The 22,835-nt window shown below is 37.4% G+C and overlaps 3 protein-coding genes and 1 long non-coding RNA gene across 8 annotated transcripts; all 4 read right to left on the reverse strand.

Moving 5' to 3' along the window:
* Window positions 1–228: 228 nt before the first annotated feature.
* LOC117628717 (glutathione S-transferase U10-like) lies at window positions 229–1,098 on the reverse strand. The gene is made up of 2 exons (XM_034361220.1): window positions 732–1,098; window positions 229–607 (listed from the first exon to the last, which is right to left on the reverse strand). Exons 1-2 carry the CDS (start codon window positions 1,047–1,049, stop codon window positions 230–232), a joined length of 696 nt encoding a protein of 231 aa, XP_034217111.1. The 5' UTR covers window positions 1,050–1,098; the 3' UTR covers window position 229.
* Window positions 1,099–9,362: 8,264 nt separating this feature from the next.
* LOC117628170 lies at window positions 9,363–12,343 on the reverse strand. 2 transcript variants are annotated; one of them, XR_004585913.1, is made up of 4 exons: window positions 12,261–12,343; window positions 11,533–11,583; window positions 10,605–10,723; window positions 9,363–9,699 (listed from the first exon to the last, which is right to left on the reverse strand). It is a non-coding gene; the product is annotated as an uncharacterized LOC117628170 (long non-coding RNA). The 2 variants fall into 2 exon arrangements; XR_004585914.1 differs by having other exon boundaries at window positions 11,533–11,587; window positions 12,261–12,337.
* Window positions 12,344–15,779: 3,436 nt separating this feature from the next.
* Window positions 15,780–17,341, reverse strand: LOC117627578 (protein PHYTOCHROME KINASE SUBSTRATE 3-like). 3 transcript variants are annotated; one of them, XM_034359725.1, is made up of 2 exons: window positions 17,227–17,341; window positions 15,780–17,058 (listed from the first exon to the last, which is right to left on the reverse strand). In XM_034359725.1, the coding sequence occupies exons 1-2, from the start codon at window positions 17,244–17,246 to the stop codon at window positions 15,972–15,974; spliced, it is 1,107 nt and encodes a 368-aa protein (XP_034215616.1). In that variant the 5' UTR covers window positions 17,247–17,341; the 3' UTR covers window positions 15,780–15,971. The 3 variants fall into 3 exon arrangements, with proteins under 3 accessions (XP_034215616.1, XP_034215614.1, XP_034215615.1); XM_034359723.1 differs by having other exon boundaries at window positions 15,780–17,140; window positions 17,227–17,336; XM_034359724.1 differs by having other exon boundaries at window positions 15,780–17,125; window positions 17,227–17,326.
* Window positions 17,265–22,831, reverse strand: LOC117627576 (probable methyltransferase PMT2). 2 transcript variants are annotated; one of them, XR_004585787.1, is made up of 8 exons: window positions 22,452–22,802; window positions 21,096–21,735; window positions 20,548–20,758; window positions 19,898–20,186; window positions 18,883–19,272; window positions 18,313–18,390; window positions 17,921–18,209; window positions 17,265–17,374 (listed from the first exon to the last, which is right to left on the reverse strand). XR_004585787.1 is itself a non-coding variant. In XM_034359720.1 (7 exons), the coding sequence occupies exons 2-7, from the start codon at window positions 21,726–21,728 to the stop codon at window positions 17,975–17,977; spliced, it is 1,836 nt and encodes a 611-aa protein (XP_034215611.1). In that variant the 5' UTR covers window positions 21,729–21,735; window positions 22,452–22,831; the 3' UTR covers window positions 17,681–17,974. The 2 variants fall into 2 exon arrangements, 1 of the variants encoding a protein (XP_034215611.1); XM_034359720.1 differs by lacking the exon at window positions 17,265–17,374 and having other exon boundaries at window positions 17,681–18,209; window positions 22,452–22,831.
* Window positions 22,832–22,835: the final 4 nt, after the last annotated feature.

A 22,835-nucleotide genomic window follows, 5' to 3' on the forward strand; every position in this document is an offset into this window, starting at 1 on the left:
TCAAAAAGAAGAAGAAGAAGAAAAAAAAATGAATTTATTCTACAGAAGATATGTCACGGTAATAATCTTTTTATTCTTTTACAACAGATTAGATAACATTGGTCAGCAGAACCCAAGTAGCAGCAGGATTGTTGCTCCCATTATTTGAGACTCCATGAAGTGCCACAGACACAAAACAAAACAGAGAAGCAAACAGAACTCAACAATTAATAGTAATACTACTAAATGGTCACTCAGCAGAAGATCTGAGGGCATTTCGTCTAACGAACTTGAGGAAAGCCACCACCTTCTCATGAGAATTGCGCTCCGCTTTCACCGCAGGGATCTCAGTCAGAGCTGTTACGGAGGAATAAATTAGTGGAGTCTTCTCAGGGGTTATAAATTTTACTCCAAGGGCTTCTTCCTGAGCTTCATATGAACCAAAATGTGAAAAAATGACCACCTCTAGTAGTCCCACATTTTCTTTGTCAAATGAATTAGGGAAGCCATTTGGGAAGAAACCCTTCAATCCCTCTTCAAGTAAGTTAAGTTTCTCAGTCACTTCTTTAATGGCTTTCTCTTGTGCTTCTCCACTGCTTTTGAGCACTGAGACCATGCTCTCAAACACCTGCACCAAAGAACAAACATATGTACAAGTTACCTTAATAATTTAATTAGCTTGAGTAACTCATTAAGCACTAAACATGGCTAAAAAAATGTACACTTTTTTTTTTTTTGTTCGCAAGTCTCACCTGTTGCAGATAGCTTGCCCAGAAGCGAACTTGGGAACGTTTATAGGGATCTTCTGGTAGAAGTTGAGGGCCAGTTTTCCAGGTTTCATCAATGTATTCAAGGATGAAAAGAGACTCAACAATTGCTTTTCCATTGTGGACAAGAACTGGAACTTCCTGACGAACAGGATTCAATTTGAGGAGCGATGGGCTTTTGTTCCTCAAATCTTCCTCCACATATTCATAGGGTATGCCTTTGAGTCTGAGAGCGAATTCCACCCTCTTAACATAAGGGCTTATCCACATTCCATAAAGGGTCACTTTGTTTTCCTCTGCCATCTCTCTCTCTCTCTCTCTCTCTCTGTGTAGTTTTTTTATCTGATGTTCAGTTAATGCTATTGGAAGCAGCTTATGTAGAGTTTAAACCATTTGCTTATCTTGCCTGACAAGTTGATAGTAAAACACTTGCCTGAAATGCCTTCCATAAAAAATTATCAAACAAGGCGCCTCAGCCAATAGAATATGTTTCTTGTTCCTAATTAGAATATGATATTATCATATTATAATGAAATGTATTCTATCTTCCAAATTTTCAAATGCCAACTACATACCTGGTCAAGTATTGACCAGATAAAGCAGTGATTTGTTTCTGAGAGCATTCAGTTTGCTTTGATCACTTGGCAGGTCCATTTTTCCATATTGCCATGGCCATTGCAGCATCACCAACCTAATTTTTCCATATAGCAATAGCCATTGCAGGTTGCAGCATCACCAACCTACAGTCGCGCAGGCTGGTGAAGATGAAACTATAGCTAATCCAATTAGGTTTCACAAGAACTTAAATTGTTGAAGCACAAGAAATTAATTCCATATGGGACGTGGGGTGGGAAATTACCTGCTCCTATAGAATTAGATCGTAGGCAGTGACGCTACATTTCAGAAGAAAAGCTGTATGACAGCCAATCAAAGTATTTTTATACTTACAGAGAATTTGCATAAACTAATCTCATGCATTGGACATCAATGATTTAAGTCTAGCTGTTAAATATTAGAGCAAGGTTTCATTATATGTGATTCTTATCCTCATAATTTATATATTTGTATATAATCGAATTCGTTGACAACAATACCTCTCCCTTAAGCATGCTTGTATAGTGAGATAATAATTTGCATTCTTGGATCTTTGGTCAAGTATATATTATCAGCGGGTTAATCAGTGCCGGTAAAAATACATCTGTTGCCTGGCCTGAGACTATTATCTTGTATTTTAACTCTTAGATGAGAAAATGTAATCTGGAGAAAAATGAGAGAGAGTGCTTGGGGAAGAAGAAGAGCTAGTAGAATACTAGCTCAGCTCCCACACAAATTGTATGTATATTGCATCTGACAAAACCGTTAGGAATAGAACATTCCTATTACATCATTTACATCTCAGCCTTTCATTCACTACCCTATGAGATAGAGACACATGGCAAGCACAGCTACATCCTATTTGCACAGTTGGACTGTTATCCAACGGCTATATTTTTTCAAACTGAAATAATAAACTATCTCAGCAGCAGCACTTATAAACCAACACTCCCTTCTAAGTGTTGTGCTGAGATAACACCTAAAGCCTTCCTTAGATACTCATACCGATCCCTTGCAAGAGGCTTGGTGAATATATCAGCAACCTGTTCTTCAGTTTTGCAATAAAGCAAATCGATCTCACCATTCTGAAGAGCATCTCGAATGAAATGAAACCTGCGGTTAATGTGTCTAGTTTTGTGGTGATGGATAGGATTCTTTGATATAGCAATAGCCGAAGTGTTGTCACACAACAACTGAGTTGATTCTACCTGTTCTTCACCAAAATCAGATAGCACAAATCTGAGCCAAACAGCTTGAGTGGTTGCCTCTGCTGCACTCATGTATTCAGCCTCTGCAGTGGAAAGAGCCACACTGCTCTGCTTAATTGAGGCCCAAGAAAACACTCCTGACCCCAAATTAAATGCATAGCCTGATGTGCTTCGCATATCATCCTCACTACCACTCCAATCACTGTCACAATAGCCAATTAACACAGCTCCTTTTCCTTTCTCATAAGCAATGCCATAGCTTATAGTACCTTGTATATATCTTAGCACCCGTTTTGCTGTTCCCATATGCTTCTTTGTAGGATTATGCATGAATCTGGCCAAAAGACTAGATGCAAACATAATATCTGGTCTTGTAGCAGTTAGGTAGAGCAAACTTCCTACCATTTGTCTATACAAAGTCTCATCAGCTAAGTCACTGCCATCCACTTTGGACAACTTCTCATTCACTGCCAAAGGTGTTGCAACCGATTTGCAGTCCTTGAGTCCAAACTTGTCTAGCAAAGTCTTTGCATATTTCTTCTGATGCAAGAAAATGCAAGAGTCAGTTTGTAAAACCCCAAGGCCGAGAAAATGATGAAGCAAACCAAGGTCTGTCATCTCATATTGTCTCATCATCTCATTCTTAAATTCAAGCATCATCTCCTTTGAGCTCCCTGTATAGATAATGTCATCTACATAGAGTGACACAATAAGAATACCACTTGGAGACCTCTTAGTGTATAAAGTAGCTTCACTCAAACTCCTTTGAAAACCAACTTTAGTAAAATAGGAATTTATCTCTTCATACCAAGCTCTTGGAGCTTGTTTCAAGCCATACAAAGCCTTCTTAAGCCTATACACCTTATCTTCACTTCCTTGAATCACAAAACCAAGTGGTTGATCCACATACACCTCTTCACTTAATACTCCATTGAGAAAAGCAGATTTCACATCTAATTGGAAAAGCTTCCAATTTTTCTGTGCAGCCAATGCTACCAAAGCTCTCACTGTGTCAAGCCGAGCCACTGGTGCAAAGGTCTCATTGAAGTCTATTCCAGGCTTTTGAGAATATCCCTTTGCAACCAGCCGAGCCTTATTCTTCTGCACAGATCCATCAAGGTTTAGTTTAGTCTTATAGATCCATTTGACTCCAATGATTGGTTTATCAAATGGTCTAGCTACAAGCTCCCATGTATTGTTCTTTTCAATCATGGTGATTTCATCTTCCATTGCTTTCTTCCAAGAGTCATCCTTTGCTGCCTCTTCAAAGCTTTCTGGTTCTATAATGCACATATTGCATTTTTCATAAATTTCTGCAATGCTCTTGTATTTGAGAGGAGTATGATCAACATCCTGCGGACCTGTGACCCTTTCTTGATCACTGATTTCAGTGTTTAAACTAGGCACCTCATTCACTTCCAATTGTTCTTCAAATTCACAAGAACTCCCTTCTTCTCCTTGTGCTTCTTCTCGGATTCCAGTGAGCAAGATGTTCACACTAGTTTCCTTCTTTGCATTCCAATCCCAACACACATTTTCACTGAATATTACATCTCTTGAAACAATTACCTTCTCAGTTTCAATGTTGAACAGCCTGTAACCTTTCTCACAGCTGCCATACCCCAAGAAGATACACCTCTTGCTTGCAAGATCTAATTTCTGTCTTTGTTGTTTTGGTACATGAGCATAACACAGTGAGCCAAATACCTTTAGATGCTTAACCCCTGGTTTCCTTCCACTATAGGCTTCGAATGGTGTCTTTTTGCTCAAAGCTTTAGTTGGACACCTATTCAAAATATACACAGATATGTTGACTGCCTCAGCCCAAAAATCAAATGGAATTTTCTTCTCCAACATCAAACACTTAGCCATTTCTACTATAGTCCTATTTTTCCTCTCTGCCACACCATTTTGCTGTGGTGTGTATGGGGTTGTAAGTTGTCTTTCAATTCCTACATCTTCACAGAAACTGTCAAACTCCAATGAAGTGTATTCTCCCCCTCTATCACTTCTCATCTTTTTCAGTTTATAACCACTTTGCAATTCCACAGTGGCCTTGAATTTCTTAAACACAGTTAGAGCTTCAGACTTGTGTCTTAAGAAATAAACCCAACACATCCTTGTGCAATCGTCTATGAAAGTGAGAAAGAACCGATTTCCAGATTTGGTAACTGTCTGCATAGGACCACAGATGTCACTATGAATGAGTTCTAGTGGAGTTAGTGCTCTAGTGGTAGCCTCTCTTGGAAATGCTTCTCTACACTGCTTGCCTAGAACACACCCTTCACACACCTCTTTAATCCCTTTAATTTCTGGTAGTCCTACTACCATGTCTTGTTCTTTCAACAATTTCAGACTACTCATATTTAGGTGTCCAAATCTTCTATGCCAAAGTTCAGTGGACTGATCTACACTTGTTATATAAGCCAAATGCATTTCAGCCTGCAGTTTCAAGGGAAAGCTTCTATTACCTCTCATTTGTACCTTTGCAACCAGATTTGAATGAGAGCTGTCATTGTAGATCTCCACCTTGTGATCTCCAAATACCAAGTAGTAACCATGCTCAATCATCTGACCCACACTGAGTAAATTCTCTTTCAGTCCAGGTACCAGCATTATTTCTTTGATATATCTCTTGCCTACTTTGTTTTCAACCACAAGTGTGCCTTTTCCAGTTACATCTACAAGCTGTCCAGTTCCCATTTCAACCTTTGCAGTCACATTTCTGTTAATATCCACCAGCAAGTCCTCTTTTCCTGTCATGTGATTGCTACACCCGCTGTCCAAATACCAGATTTCTTCATCTCTTGTTATACCAGCACCAACTGCATTACCAGCATAGAACATAGTTGGTGCAGCTTCCACTTGAGTAGCATAGTTAACCTGCTGTGGTGATTTCTTACTATAGCAATCCTTTGCAATGTGGCCAAACTTATCACAGTTATAACACTTTGGTTTGCCCTTGAATCGGCACTCACCAAAGTGTAACTTGCCACAGTGCTTGCAAGGAGTTTTAGTGCCATCACTTGTCTTGTTCTCCCATTTCTTGCCTTTGGACTTCCAATTTTTATGCTGTTTATTATTCTGATCTCCAGTTTTAACTGGTTTAGCATCAACACTAAGGCTAGCAAATGCCTTCTCTGTTTGGTTTTCAGAATGTCTATTTAATCTCAACTCAAAACTCTTGAGTGAGGCTACAACCTCCTGCACCTCAATCTCATTCAAGTCTCTCGAGTGTTCAATAACTGAGCAGATAGAATCATAAGCAGATGGTAGACTAATCAACAATTTCTGTACTACTCTTTCTTTAGGCAATATTTCTCCATAGCTACGCATTTGATTAATCACATCAAAAAGTTTGGTAATATAGGCAGACAAGGATTCATCATCTCTCATTCTAGTGTACTCAAACTCCCTACGCAGGCTCTGTAATTTGACACTTCTTACCTGTTTGTCACCTCGAAATTCCTGCATCAAGAGATCCCAAGCTCCTTTAGAGGTTTCTTCATGGGAGATCCGGGGGAATATCTCATCAGACACAGCCCCTTGAATCAGTCCCAATGCCTTTGCATCTTTCATCAGCTTCTCTGTTTCAGAACCACTTGAGACATCCCTTTTTATCTTCTGCTCACCAGATTCACCAGCTCCCTTTGAGTCTTCCTTTTCCTTCTTCTTTTCATCAGAGTCATCAGCTCCTTTAGAATCTGACCACTCTAATCCCTTTTCAACCAGATCCCACAAGCCATGAGACCTGAAGATGGTTCTCATCTTTATGCTCCAAAACTCATAATTATTTCCATTGAAAATTGGCGCTCTCACCTCACCTCCAGATCCAGATCCAGCCATGGTAGACGCAGACCTCCACACACTAGTTTCACAACGCAGCTTCCTTTCTTCACAGATACAAACGCCCAGCTAAGCAATCAAACCTGGCTCTGAGGCCATGTTAGAATACAGAGACTATTATCTTGTATTTTAACTCTTAGATGAGAAAATGTAATCTGGAGAAAAATGAGAGAGAGTGCTTGGGGAAGAAGAAGAGCTAGCAGAATACTAGCTCAGCTCCCACACAAATTGTATGTATATTGCATCTGACAAAACCGTTAGGAATAGAACATTCCTATTACATCATTTACATCTCAGCCTTTCATTCACTACCCTATGAGATAGAGACACATGGCAAGCACAGCTACATCCTATTTGCACAGTTGGACTGTTATCCAACGGCTATATTTTTTCAAACTGAAATAATAAACTATCTCAGCAGCAGCACTTATAAACCAACACATTGGACATCAATGATTTAAGTCTAGCTGTTAAATATTAGAGCAAGGTTTCATTATATGTGATTCTTATCCTCATAATTTATATATTTGTATATAATCGAATTCGTTGACAACAATACCTCTCCCTTAAGCATGCTTGTATAGTGAGATAATAATTTGCATTCTTGGATCTTTGGTCAAGTATATATTATCAGCGGGTTTAATCAGTGCCGGTAAAAATACATCTGTTGCCTGGCCTGAAACGACTGGCTCTGCAGCTACAAAAGTTCGGTTTAAAATAGCCGCGCGGCTATACTATTTATATATTTAAATATATTTAAAGAGTATAACCGCGTGGTTATACGATTTAAATATTCGAATATATTTAAAAGGTATACAGCACATAGCGAACGAAAAAAGCATTCATCCTAGATTGGATTCTCTTCCTCAATCAAAATGTCTATCAATTGATCCCCATTCATTCGGTCAAAGTCTCACCCTTGAGAGGTGCACCATGTTGATAGGAATCGGCAAAGACCCTCTCGTACACATCCTCGAGGGCAGCATTCATGGCAATCATATATATATATATATATATATATATATGAGCTCCGAGTTGTGACTCACCAACTTAACAAAGCCATTCATGCTTCAATTCACCTTTCTACACACAAAGCTTCAGTCGCATTTTCAAACAAAGTGTCAAGACACCCAAGAGAATTCTTCTATGGTGTTTGTGACAAGACAAGGGGCATGGAGGAAAGTGAAGCAAGGATTTCTCAAGACAAGCCAAGTAATGACTGATTTCAAGTCCTCTCCCCTCCCCAACTTGCCTGCAGTTTGATCAACTATGTATAGCATAATTAAGCATAGTATTCTATTCTAGTCTGCCATCAAAACCGAGGCGAGCATGTAATTTGATACCCAACTGCAACCCTTGATTTCCTCAATCCAAACGTCCTTACAAATCAAAGCTGTAAAATGTAAAAACAATGCATAGCAGTTGGTCCGAGTCCGTTATGGACAAAACTGTGTGAAGTTCCCTTTCCATTGATGTTGAACAAGGGTCATTTCCAACCATGCTCCAACTAGACGCATCCTATTAAAACCACAAAAAAGAAAGATTCATGTGGTGATATGGTGGTCTACAAAATGTCAATATTTCCGAATGAAAGAAAAGGAAGATACAATCAAAACTTTGATTACTAATCTAAGCAGCAAGCAGCAAGAGGAAGCTTCTAAGTCAGCCTCAGAGCCATTTCTTGAAGAAGAGCTTGCTTCTGCACAGCACTTATTACATGGTTGGTCTCGGACCTCGGCATTCTCTCAACAACATCAGTGATAATATTAATGGCAGCTTCATATCTTGGAAGTTTGTAACAAGACAAATCGCTCATGGAAAAGATACGTACCATAGATAATTGTGATGAAATTGAGCAAGATAATACTCCTCATCTTCTTGGATGCAAAGAAATGTTGGAAAACCAACAATCAGTGACTGATAAAAATAATTATATATCAACAATATATTTGCCAACAAAATTGAAATTTTAAAATGAATTGCAAATTGAAATACATTAAACAACAAATAAATGAAACTGACTTGGATTTGAGATAGAGGCTTGCAGATTTGATGCAATTTCCTAAAGACAGTAATTTCACCCCTTCTTGGTGCTTGAAGTTCTACAGGTGACTGACTCCTAGGATTCAACTATCCGTATTCTAAGTCCTATAGCACTAGGACTTAGAATCTTGCGAACTTTGTTTGTTTTCCTCTCAAACAGTATGCATATGTTTGTATAATTAATGCTTTTATTGTACATAACGAATGAGGGTTTTTCAGATTTAAATAAACATCTGAAACCTTATATGAAGGGTTACAAGTTGCAACTGTTAAAAACAGTTATTTAAACTAATATGAATTAATAAAAAATTATTAATCCGAAACTAAAAAATTAATTTATAAATCTGAAATCCAATTGTATGAAACTTAGGAATAAAAAGTTCTTGTCCAAGGTGGTTTTTCATGAAAATGCTAATATCTATTTTACAAGAATTATATTTCAAACTCAAAGTCAAACTAAGAAGCATCAAAATGTGAAATTTACTCCAAATATTTGGCTTTTCTTTGCGGCTTCTTAACAATGCAAGTGTCACTTAATTCTCAATTATAGAAATGTGGTATTTGTGGAATCAAGTTTTTTGCAGCTTCTACATTACTTATCGAATTTCCAGTAACATTTTAGGGGAAGTAAGAAAGAATTCTATATGAAAACAGAGAGAAAAACACCATACAAACCAATATATAACAACAACGCTTTTTAACGACGTTTTTGATTTATAGCTACGGTTCTTGACGGTTTTTGAACTTTTAGTAACGATTTAAATGTCCCTAACCTGTAAAACATATATAGCGGCGATAAAAATCGTCGCTAACTGTTGCTAAACCTTGTATTCGCAGCGAATGGAAAAACCGTCGCTAAATCTGGGAAAAGAATTTTAATTTTCTCCTCCCACCGGCTGGATGATATTTGGTAGCTAAAAAGAAAAACATTAAACCTCCTTTTCATTATCTTTATATGTATATCTATATATTACATGAAAACAGTACTAAAATTGTCGTCCAAATTATTACTTGATACATGTAAATACCCCAACCAGTTGAACAAAATAGATATGATAGGAAAAAAAAAAAAAATCAATGCAATTCTTCTTCTCTACTAACATGCTAGCAACTTTATGCGTGTTCTTAATCCTTCTTTGAAATGGTCTCTAACAAATTCCACAACCATAAAAGTAGGATCTGAAGCTGGACTGCTACCGAACATCCCTTGTGCATCTTCAGCCATCCATACGCAACTAATTGCATCCAACCATTCATTGTACCTAAAGTTCACTACAAACATTAGATTGAAATGAGAAAATCCTTTTGCTATCACATCTGACTGTCAGCCAATGAGTAATACAACCATATACTGTATACAGAGTTTAATCATGAATGTTAGGCCCATATCAAATATACCTGATTGAAAGGAAAATTGCTATATAGAATTTCCCTTCCCCTTTTTGCCGAAAATGTTGAAAGGTCAGTTTGAAATAACAATCAGTGCAAAATTTACTTAAGTTAATTTTCTGAGAATAGCCCCTCAATTTTGTCCCCGAGAGTTGTTATTCGATGACATTTAACCAAAATGGTAGTCAAGGGTGCATTGATAAAACAGCAATAGGATTGTAGAAACCCCTGAATGATACAAAAGATAAATGGTGCTTGTGCCTGTGCACCTATGTGATCAGTGTTCAAATGCAGAACACCTGACTTGTCAAGCCTTGTTCAGGTAACAGTAAGTACACTAAAGATCAAAAGATGGTATGTCTGAATTTTCCTTGCTGGGACAAAGTAAAACAAGAAAATAGTGTGGTGCATGCAAGTTAAGAAGTTGCAATCCTAATTGAGTAAATTTTGGTTATTAGGAGTTGCAATCCCATTTTCCCAGTGGTACGAAGCAAATGATGTAAAGGCAAAAATAAAAGGGTGAGACATACAAACAATCAGTATTCTATACACTGTTAGACCAGCAAAAGCTACTCCACAATCACAAAACAACAATCTGATCAAAATTCATATGAGTGCTGACCACTATCTGCCAAATGAAAGAAAATACCCAACAACAAGATATGCACTAATACCTGACAACAAAATGCAAGTATTAATCACCCAAAAGAAAATAATGAATTCAATAATAGAACTATCAATAGAACAAAGAAGGTCAAAGTACAAACAAGGTACATACCACCAGCCACTCCTCTAAGCATGACTCCCTCAATAGAAATATCAATATGAAAATTTGGATTTTGTAATTTGTAATTTGCTTCCCATACTCAAATCTTTCAAGCCTTCATAGAGCATAGTCTGTAAAATGCACAGGAAATTATAATTTTGAAACCAAACCATTATCCTAGAAATAAGAACTAAAGCTTATAAGGAAAGAGGAGCAGAATAATGACAACTAAATAAATTAGAGGCCAAAAGGCTAACTGCCTCTGATTCACCAATTATCAAAATATGGCATGTCAGAATTTTCTTTTTGGGGACAAAAGAAAACAATAAACTAGTGGGGTGGGGGAATGCACGTTAAGAAGTCGCAATCCTATTTGAATAAAATTTGGCTATTACAAGGTGCAGTCCTATTTTCCTTAGTGTTACAACGCAAATGATGTAAAGGCCAAAAGAAAAGGGTAAGACATACAATCTCAAACTAAGCAATCCCTTTTTTTTTCTTCTTAAAAACACAAATTTTATTAATTAAAGAAGAGCTACAAGGAGGATGAATGAGATGTCCATCTAAAATCCCGTGAACATCCTCAATCCTAAACACCAAGTACAATCAAATCAAAACAACTATTTGGATGACACAGACCAGTTGTTCTAAAGAGGTCCATAGTGTGAAATACTATTCATTGCCTAATTCCAATCATAATGAAAAACATAGAGAAGAGGGAAGGAGGAGGAGAGAACACCACACATTTGGATCCAAGGCATCATAGGTAAGATATGGAAGACTTTAGCAAGAAAAAAAGACGCCAACACTTGAAAATTTACTTTCTTAGATAGAATTTCATTAAAGTTAAATGCCATCCATATGATTACATACCAAATTTTGAGCTTCACCCACTAGCCATGAATATTACTTCTATAACATCTCTACTCTATGATCATACCTGATTTGTGTGAGGCGCTTCAATCAATAGCTCCCCGTCCCCACACAAATTCTGACTGATTAAAAAATCAATTAGTAACTTCCCACAAGTCCACAAATACTTTACAATTCTGATATTCAAATAAAGCATTACAAACTTAGAACCAGACAAATTTTTTATTATTCATTTTGGCAGTTATACATTCACTAAATACCAAAAACGTTGATTTCTCCCCTTTCCCAACAAGATCTTTTGATAAAGGAACACAATCTTTTCCTTTGATTTCTAACACTGGGAGATTTAGTTTCTTTAATACTCAAGAGTTAAAAAAAAAAAAAAAAATTTAATTGGGGTTTCATCTGCTTCAAATTCCAAAAAGTGTAGTTAAACCTATCTTTAAAATTCAATGGTTTCATTCTCTCATTTTAATTGATTGATGTCTTCCAACCATCCTAATATGACAGAAAGAATCCAAATTTTCTTTTAAAACAAATTATCGCTACTTCCATGGCATAAGGTCCATCTAATTGAAGTAAAGAAAAATCGAGAAGAGTAGAGAAGCAGCCGCCCGACCCACCCAGGCGCCGCCTAACTCCCTGGCGCCTACCCTTAACGATTAGGATGAAATCTAACGCCTAGGCCGATTTTTCGAACACCGTTAATATGACAGATAGAATCCAAGTTATCGCTACTTCCGTGGCATAAGGTCCATCTAATGAAGGAAAAAAATGGAGAATTGGAAGGCTTACCGGTGAAAAAAGATGATGAACTGGTGTGGGTTACCCATTTCAGAAGAGAAGAGTGAGGATTGAGAAGTCGAATGGGCCGCTGGTTTTAAAAAATGATGGTAGTTTTGTAATTTAAAAAGAAGTTAAAAAGTTTTTTGTTACGTTGTAAATGAGTTTTGAGTGTATTTCTAAATTAGATTTTATATAAGATTTTTTTATAATATAAATTATTATATTGTGTATAACAGTAAATCTTCATATTTATTAATGAGATATTTAGTGATAAACTTCTTCTTAGCACTAATATTATAGATAAACTTTACACCATTGAATTTCTATAAATAAATCCTAAAAAAACTCAAAGATTAACAACTGGCCTTTTTGAATTTAATATTAATTATTAAATTACTTTGATACCATATTGAATATTTTTAGTATTTTTATGAGATTTTGGGGTTGGACTTGTTTTAAGAAATTAATAGCAGTTTTGTAATTTATAAGAAGTTAAAAGTCTCTTTATTATGTTGTAAATGGAATTTGAGTATGTTTTTAAAAATCATTTCATATAAGATATTTTTATAATTTGGACTCCTGTATTGAGTAACTTAGTGAATCTCTCTTTATTAATCACGTAAAGTTACATCGTGGTACTAAACGTTTTATTCTTCTATAACAAATTAGTCAACATTGGTCAGCAGAACCCAAGCAGGATTCTTGCTCCCATTATTTGAGACTCTAAAAAGGGCCACAAACACAAAAGAAAACAGAGTGATTGACAACAAGAAGCAAACACAACTCAACAATACCACTAAACGGTCACTCTGCAGAAGATTTGAGGGCATTTCCTCTAATGAACTTGATGAAAGCCACCACCTTCTCATGATGATTGCGCGCCTCTTTCACCCCCAGGGATCTCAGTCAGAGCTGTTATGGAGGAATAAATTAGTGGAGTCTTCTCAGGGTTTATATACTTCAGTCCAAGGGCTTCTTCCTGAGCTTCATATGAGCCAAAATGTGAAAAAATGACCACCTCTAGCAGTCCCACTTTTTTTTTTTTTTAATGTCAAATGAATTGGGAACCCTTCAATCCCTCTTCAAGCCATCTGGGAAGAAACCCTTCAATCCCTCTTCAAGTAACTTCATTGTCTCAGTCACTTGTTTCATGGTTTTATCTTGTGCGTCTCCATTGGTTTTGACAACTGAGAACATGCTCTCACACACCTGCACAAAACAACAAATATTTTTTTAAGTTAATGAATAATTTAGTTAGCTTGAATGAGTGATTAAGCATTGCTAAAAAATGTACATTTTGTTTTTGTTCTCAAGTGTCACCTTTTGCATAAAGCTTGCCCAGAAGCGAACTTGGGATCTTCGGGTACAAGTCGAGGGCCAGTTTCCCAGGTTTCATCGATGTATTCAAGGATGACAAGAGACTCAACAATTGGTTTTCCATTGTGGACAAGAACTGGAACTTTCTGATGAACAGGATTCAATTTGAGGAGCAATGGGCTTTTGTTCCTCAAATCTTCCTCCACATATTCATAGGGTATGCCTTTGAGTCTGAGAGCCAATTTTTGGCTATTAGAATACTTTTGTTTTGATAATATCACAAAATTTGAAGAATTTCTATTGAATATGAACCATGGTGGAATGATTTTGTAAGTAGATTAATTTAGTTTAGTATTATTTTCTTTCGAACGTTGAATGAGATCTCAAGTTCGAATCTCCTCTTAATTATATCTAAGCTGTTTGATTAAAGGGGCATTCATCAAAACTTTTGTGGTGTGGTGATAAAACTACAAATTGTAGAAAGTTCTGGGAGTTTATAGTAAATACACCATAATATGTGGAGAAGGATATGCAAGAAAACGCTAAATTATAATGACACATTTACTTTAGTCGCCCACATTCCATATAGGGTCACTTTGTTTTCCTCTGCCATCTCTCTCTCTACTTTCTAGCTTTTGATCTGATGTTCAATTAGAATATTGATGAGATAGGATGGTAACTCCCAGCGCCCTAATATATAATTTGCATGAATCATATTGGTAACTGACCCCATAGTCTACTGTTGTGTAGGGATGTAATTATCAAATGACCCCAATATTCTGTTTCAGTTCATAGAAATTAAGCACCAAACGTCAAACATTTAGGTAGATGATATTATTACAGAGACAAATGAACAAATGAAATGTACCAACTTTGGTAGATAGATAATATATGTGAACATTTTGTTTTCTTATCCAAATATCACTACATAACTAAGTTGGTAGCTCAACTATTTTTTGTAAGAAATTGCAAGAACTTCCAGGAAGGCAAAGCATATGAACTAAATTATCAGAAATTGCAGCTGCCTCCATTGAAGATGAGCAGCAAATTCTTGCATTTGCTGTCCATGTATCCCTGTCAATCCATAGTGCCATTTTATAGCTTTTAGGCATGGGCTTGTACAGAGACTTTTGCTGTTGTTCTTTCCTTTAAGATAGTATTGGCTAAAGAACATCTTGTCTATGCAGATGCCCAACCTAGTTTCTGTTGTGTGAAAAGGAGAGAAGTGACCATGGGATCCACCTTTGGTTGTAAGATGGCTACAGAATTAAATGTTGCCACCCAACTTGCTCATATCAGATCATGTGTTGGACGGGTCATTATGATGACATTCCTCAATGGTCCATCTTTCTAATTAATTATATCGCCATTGAGAGTTTCAAATCTCTATATCAAGTCAAAATCATAAAAAAAAGATAATGGCGATATCTTCTTTTGATACAAGCGATAATGGCGATATCTAGAACCTCAGATGCATGGGTAAATGCTCTTAACCAATTGAGCTACAAGCCCCTTAAAAAGTTGATGAAATTTCATTGCCTTGTCTCTGTGTGGTTTCATGTTTAATGCAGGGTCCATTGACATGACAGAAGCTTTTCTCTGACTCTGGTAAGTTGTAATATATTTTCTTTTTCTCTCAATAATGTGCCCATGTCGGGCTGCAAAGAAAGCTTATGGCAACCTGATTAATGAGTGTTAGCACTTTCTCAAGCATGAGCTGCATTTGTAGGGCCTTTAGTTTCTTAGATTTGAGATACAGATTTGTGGAATTATAAAGATAGAAGTCATAAGTGAGGCAAAGGTGGCTTGCCAAAAGCAGCTTCTGTTAAAGTCGTTAAAAAGATCCACCCATTTGTAAATCAAGAAAACAAAGATAAAACTAGAACTGAAAAGTCAGAAAATATGTTGGACAAGGTCGGTTGTGGTCTATCATTAATCTTTTGGTGTAAATGGCCCAAAAATCTGGAATCTCTCTTTTCAGTGTTTCTAGGCTGTTTTGCCTTTGAGTGACACAAGGATATTTAAGAAATGTTCTCTGATGAGATAGTTTTGGCAGTAGTGAGACTGTCAATTTGAACTTCATAAGGTTGGTTCTTCTTTGAATGCATGGTTTTAATATTACCCACCAAAAGTTTTCTGTCATCTTTATTTAATCAACAAGTAGACATGAAAGACATATACAAGATAAATCAGAAAGTGAAGCTTATCTCAAACTTAGAACAATCAAATGATTAGCTGTAGATTAATATAAAGATGGAAGTTTGACAAACTTTCTCAAATATTTCATCATTCCATTGCGCATTCACTCTGGCATGTACAAAGACAGTAATGCATTTGCATAGTTTGATCATAACCCTCCCAAGGCAAAGGCATGTTGCACGTAGTAATTTTCTTGCCACAGTCTCAGACGGTAACTTCCCCCTTTTCCATTGAAGATTCTAACCTTTGAGCAACTCCTGCTGTGCCAGTGGTTGTTGGATCAGGTGTTCTGCCGTTTGCTGCCAGTTTCTTTTCATCACTGGCTGTGACAACACTCCACTCCATGCTGGTCTCACTTGACTCATACCGGGCAGCGGAGGCCACAGACATTCCATCAGATGTGTGACTTGTAAACGGTGTTTGTCCACTGCCAGGTAGGTTCTCTATCTCAAACAAATCTGAACTAGCATCACTCTCTACATCTTCATTGATCACCGGACCTGTCACCGAAGCATTTGAGAGGCTTTGAGCTTTTGGAATGGCATCCCAACTTAGCATGGAGAGTCTTCTCTCCAGATTTATTGCTACTATGTCTCCCTTCATCATGTGGGATCCAAACACCTCCGGTGACTTTCGTGGCTCTTCTTCTTCTTTTGTTTTCTTTTCTCCCAACTCTGATTTAGCTGCAGATTTCTGTGCACTAGAATTCAAATTTGTGAATGCAAAATGCTCTTCCTTGTGTGATGTTTGAAAGCTAGAGTAGTGAAGCTCATCTCTTTCCTTGACTCTTGGTTGAGACTGCTTGACAGGATTTTGATCAATTCGAACACTTTGCTTCCTGGCGTCTTTACCATGATGCCCTCCATGCCCAGCATTTATCTCATGAATATAAATGGCTTTCTTATCTGAACATCCATTGCAGCCGAAAATAGAAAAGCTTTTAATCTTTCCATTTACCTTTTTCTTCTTATTGTGAGATGAGTTTCTCAGAGACGGTAACAAGGCGCTTTGGCTGTTCCAACTTGCTTCAGAACAAGTACTAGGAGTTCCTGGCCTGCTATTTGGTTGCTTGTAGTGCTGACCAGTTCTGTTTTCTTTCTTATTATGCCCATGTTTGCTTGCGTTATAGTCCACAATTCTTGGACCCTCATCTTCCAGCATCATGTTGAAATACCTTTCAGCACCAAAGACGCTGATTTCTCCCTCCTCAGTCTTTCGGCTCAAGGTCATGGCAGGAGGGGGAGTCTGAACTGACCCTGCAAGTTTGAGGACAAAGTTCCCTTCTGCTCCGCTGATGTAAGAAGAAAATGAAGCATCCCGGGTATGAGCACTGTTGTTTGCTTTTCCTTCCATGGTTTCTTTCAAGTTTGATACTTAAGAGTACGGTTAGAATTGAGCGGAGGGAGAAAGCACAAAATTGGACAAAGGGAAAAGCTAATTTCAATGACAGGGAGCTTACGGAGGATTGGAGATGACCATGCTTCTTGAGAACCAGTTCCTATAAGTAGGCTTGTGGGAGGGGCCTACATCCTTGGGCTAAATTGCAACTTGGCCACCTCTTTCCCTCATCACGTTGAGTGCCTTGTACTCTTCATTTTGTCATTGATCTAATAAGAAGCAAGGGAAAGAAAAAATCCCCTTTGTCATCTCATCTAGTAAGTTTGAACACTATAAACAAAGTCTTTACTGTTGTTTTGCTTATAATATGTGAAGTACTATTTCGATTATGCAGCATTTCTTTTTGGTACAGATTATCCCGAAGTTAGAAATAAGCATAACATGCTTGCTTGCTCACTGATATGGTAGTATGTGATTGTTATGCTAATTTGGTATTGGCCACATAGTTGAAGTTTGAGAGCATTATCAATTTTCCTTAATCAACACTTTATATTAAAAACTATTAATTGATTCAATATCGAATAATAACATCAAATTAAATCATTATTTTTAATCCACGAGTGTTGCACGGGTCAATCTACAAGTAAATATTAAAAAAGAGAACAAAAACTAACATTGAATTAGAAGAAAATGCTGTAAAACTGTGATTTTAAGGGCCTAGAAAATAATTAAAAAAACAATTAATTAAACGAAGAGAGGGGAAGAACAGGGCAATCAACAAAAATGTTGTAGAAGACACGTTCTTTGGCTCACACCTTGCTTGGAGCCGGAGGGCCAGAATATGTGGAATTGTCCCTTTTGTTTCTTAATCACTCTGAGGATGTAGAATTGTCTTCACCTGCAACCCAGTACCGTTTAACAGCAAACAGTACCTTTTCGGGAACAAGAGGGCCATCTTCATGATCCACCATTTTCGTATTCCATCTCATTCCTCTCACAATTTTGCTCACCTTGACTAGCACATCCATGTGATCACGGAAAATCACTGCTCCTTCAGGCCGTAGAATCCGATCCATCTCCAAAAGAATGTCTTCAGCATCACACCTGCATTGGCTTTTTATTAGTACAAAAAGATCAAGTACCTTTGACTGATTGGAAAAACACCATTTGCAATCGATGGAAAGGAGCAGGGTCGAACAAAACTTACTTATCCTTGTACAAGCTGAAAACACCATTTGCATGAATAAGGTCGTATGTCCTTGGATATGTGGAGAAGGCTTCACACCTGGTGGAAGACAAAAATATTATCACACACACAATAATAGCATGTACAAAAAACAGCATTTAAGAAAGCCAAGGGCATCCACTGCGAACTTCAAAAGACAACCGTAAGCTACCTCTACCATATCTAACCACTTTCTACTTTGGCGGTTAAATTAATTTTTATAAGAGAACAAAATATGAAAAAGAAAGGAAACACTCTGGACGAGTGATTGGTTCAAGTAGTAAGAGAAAATGTGTTAGCTTGCTCTTGCAAAGAGCCCTGAGAAATCAGAAAGGAAAAATAAAATTCATGTAGCTGGCCCAAAATAGTTCAGAAGCTTTTTTTGAGTTTATAAATAAGATAATACTAAAAATAATTACAAAAGGATCACCAAAATTGACATGCAGGTTGTGTTTATTTAAATCCTCATCCTCTGCAAAATTAGAGGCCACTCTGAGAAAAATTATTGCCACAGAGCAGGAACAAAACAGAAAAGGAATGTTTGAAAATTACCAATCATGATAAATGCCTATCAGTCCACGTTCGAATATAACTCCCAAAGTGTCTTTCTCAGCTATAGTAGGCATAACATTCATAACCCACAATTTGGGAGAGTCAAGAGCAGCAGCAAAACTTCCCAGACCGGCATTCATATCCATAATGTTGCGATACCTTCCAGTATCCAGTAATTTGTTGGTCCTCTTATAAGCACTCACATGTTTCTTCCATGACCTATTGTCCTCCTGGTATGTCTCAGGAGATACTCCAGGGATGGATCCACTAGATATTCTGAAAGGTAAAGCATTGAGCCTCTCTGGAAATGGCTTCCATGCCCCACCAGCATCCTCATTGGGATCAGAAGTCTCAGGATAAGGAGTTATGCACAACTCCATCTTCTTGTACCTAAGAAACAGAAAAAGGTCAAATTCTGCTCTAGAACATGGCAAAGAAATGCATCCAACTAAACTGATAACTGGAAGAAAAAAAAAAAGACAAATAAATCCTACATTAACACAAAGCAATCGAAAATATTTTTTATACAATTGTATATTTCTTTCTCAAATTAACTCAGACTTATTCCAACTGCTTCAGTTATCTACATGAATCTTTCTCTGAAACTAATTTGGATCCACCACATGAAGTTAATATCACGATTCAACTAAACAGTTAATGCAATCTCTTCGTTACCCAAAATTTTTGCAGACATTATGAATTCCTTTCTATAATTCTCCTCTTGCTTCCATCTATATTCATGAAATTTACGGAAGAAACTTTACTGTATAAGACAAAAGAAAAAAAAGAAATCGTAAATGGGACAAGAAAAGCAGCAAAAAGAGACTGTATTCCACAATAACTTTCATGCCCTGTCAATACTGAAGTAGTGCACAGCAGTATGTATGAGTTCAATAAAATTCTTTCTTCTTTGCAGGATTGTGTGCACATAGAACTTTCCCAGTCGTAAAATAATTGGCCAACAAATGTTCAATCAAATTGTAAAAAAGTCAGTAGATCAAATAAAGCAATATACCAAACATCATCCACGTTCGTGGATTCACACAGAGTAGGTTGAGGATTTCTGTCACGACCATAGTCAAAACTTGTTTGTTTCCTCCAGATGGCAATTTCACCCTTCTCATGCTTCTTTTCCCAGTTAAGAAGTTTCGCCATCTCTTCAATCTTCCTCTGTTCTTCCTCAAGTTCTTCTTTAGGACGCTGCCATGCTACATAATTATTCCTCCAGTTAATAGGAGGACCAGAAAGCACCCAGTAACCACCAGGTCTAAGAACTCGATCAACTTCCATCATGTACATTCCATCTGCAGAAGAAGTCCAAGGATGATTTCATGTCATAAATGATATCATTTCGTTACCTAAAAGGAATCAAAATCACTTATGAAGGTCCTGCACTTAATAAAAAGTAAAGCAAGTCATTGTCCAATGCCATAAATATATGGCAGCATGGCAGGGATAAGTGGCTTGGAAGCTGGATGGAAAAATGACAAGCCCTGATTATTCAAGGCAGCCTCAGCAGAGCTGACATCTAGACTATGCTCAATTAAGGTCGTTAACATATGAACTTAGGTGGGTATACAGATATATCTATGTGTGTATGTTTGCATTTATGTATGAATACATGTAATTAGGCATCAATATCAATGGCTAATTTATGAGCATCACCATTTGCACCCCATGGAATCAGGCAACGAGAACAGTGAGCCATGTCAAAGGCCCTAGATGGATAAGGCAGCTTTATAGTTCCAAGAACGCCAATAACTGCTGGAACACCTCTTTCCAGAGCAAATTGAACTTGTGCTTCGTGAGAGTCTCTTGGTGCGAATGACATTGCTATAACATTCTTTTTAAACAGGTAGGCACCCCAGCTGGCAACCTATGAAGTATGAACCAACATGGATAATAAATCAAATAGAAGAAAAAATATATAAATATAGACCACAAAAAATAAGTTTCATAAGCTAGATAAAAATACTACGACAAAAGCAAAGTAAGAGTGCACCCATCATAGAAACGGGTGAACATAAATATGGTACTAGGTGGCACTTCAAAACACAGACAATCTGCAACTTTGCTAGGTACTTGAGAATTGGGATGTAAGTTCCAAAGAGGGACAAGAATACAGTTGTATTTGAAAATAGCAGTATAAACAGCCATGCAGATTAAAGGAGCAGAAAAAGGGAAAAAGGAAAAGAAAAAGATATTTAAGTTACCCCACATCCAGTATCCAATGCAGTTCTAACCATCCCACTGTCCATTGGGATCACAGCTGCAAGTTCATTGATATACGCATCTGCTCCATGAGGAAACTGTGTTCCACCACCTGGGAACCTAAACACATTGCCCTCATATTGAATCCAGTTCTGAACAGCCTTCTCAACTGTCAGGCTCTTATAAGGAGCATTGGCATATGGTACGTAGTCGCGGCTTTGGGGCCATCGAAACGGGGTCACATATCCTTTGGGTGCTGGAATAAGGCAATGCAGCTTCTCTTCGTCAGGCGGACAGTGTCGTTCCCTGTAATTCATATCTTCTCGGGGGAAAGTCATTGCTCGCATTTGATCTTGACAGGGAGTGTAATCAATATAGTGATCGCTGCATGGTTTGAACTCATTGACAACTCCTTCAGAATCATCAATCCCAACATGATGGGTCTCATAATTCAGATTGGAAAGAATACTACAGTCTGTCTGTTTGGTAATCTCTAACGCTATGCTATCTCCTTTTCCAAAACCACTTCGCTGCCATGCACCCAATATGTAAAAGAAACAACACAGACCAGCAACAATGAAAACTGACATGGAGCTTCGACTTCTGTTGTCTCCTGAGTTCCCTTTTGTCGCCATGATGTACCTGAATGTATTTTCGGATTCCCAATAACAATTATGACTTTTGCTAAATAAATGAAAGGAAATATAGGGTAGATTTGAAGTGGCTGAGCATTCTAAAAGGATTTCGAGAATAATAGGAGACTCTATAAGTGGACATTGAAGAACCATCAGACTTGTCAGATTTTGCCCCCTTAGCGTTCCTTTTTCATACAATTTCTATCACTTATAAAAAAAATGTGATTCTTAGTATATAACTTTCCACGTTTCAATTAATCAAAGATACCGAGACAACCGAGACAATGACAAGAGCACATATATAAGCAAGCGGGTCAAGAATGAAACATAGCCACTAGTTTAGAAGGCAGAAACAAAATCTTAAGAGCATATGCAGAAAAAGTAAATCAGAATATGAGAGTTTCAAATATTTTATTACTTGGAACCTCCAAACCCACCTCTCAGCTAAGACTAACACAACTGCAATTCTTTTGCTTTCTTTGTTCCCGTTTTCTTTTTCTTTTTCTATTTATTCGAAATCAACCAACAATCACAGACAATTGAACAAAATCAAGAACAAAACCCTACCACAAAACTTGATTCAAATAAAGAAGTAAAACTTTTCAACAAAATCCCATATATAAAAGAGTCAAAAAATGCAGGGTAGACATCATGCATATGTAGATAGTAAAGCATCCAATAAATGGAAATTCTATCTAAACCAAAAGAATTGAAAACTCTTACCGGATCTCAGGGAGCGAAAGTGACAATCTTTGTGGGGTCCAATCAAATCAAAAGCATCTTCACCTTCTACAATCCATAACAAAGGACAGAGCCAGAGACATCGAGAGGAAGAAGACAACTTTATTTATGCACCAAAATGTGCCAGAAATCGTGGGTAGTTGCTAAAACGGTGAAAGGAATGAGATTTCAGAAATTGTGGGTTGTGGCCGGCTTTTGTCTGTTCGTTTATTTTCTCAGGCGACAAGGCTAACACTGCAAACAGAACACAAGGACGATAAGTCCGAGGAATACGGAGTCGCTTGTTTCTGTGTTTTGCGCACACACACAGTGACACAGTGTTTCAATTCTAGTTGGCTAATTAAAAGACTCTAAGATCGCATGTTT

The sequence above is a fragment of the Prunus dulcis genome, chromosome 5 (assembly GCF_902201215.1).
Source record: "Prunus dulcis chromosome 5, ALMONDv2, whole genome shotgun sequence".
Taxonomy (NCBI): Eukaryota; Viridiplantae; Streptophyta; class Magnoliopsida; order Rosales; family Rosaceae; genus Prunus; species Prunus dulcis.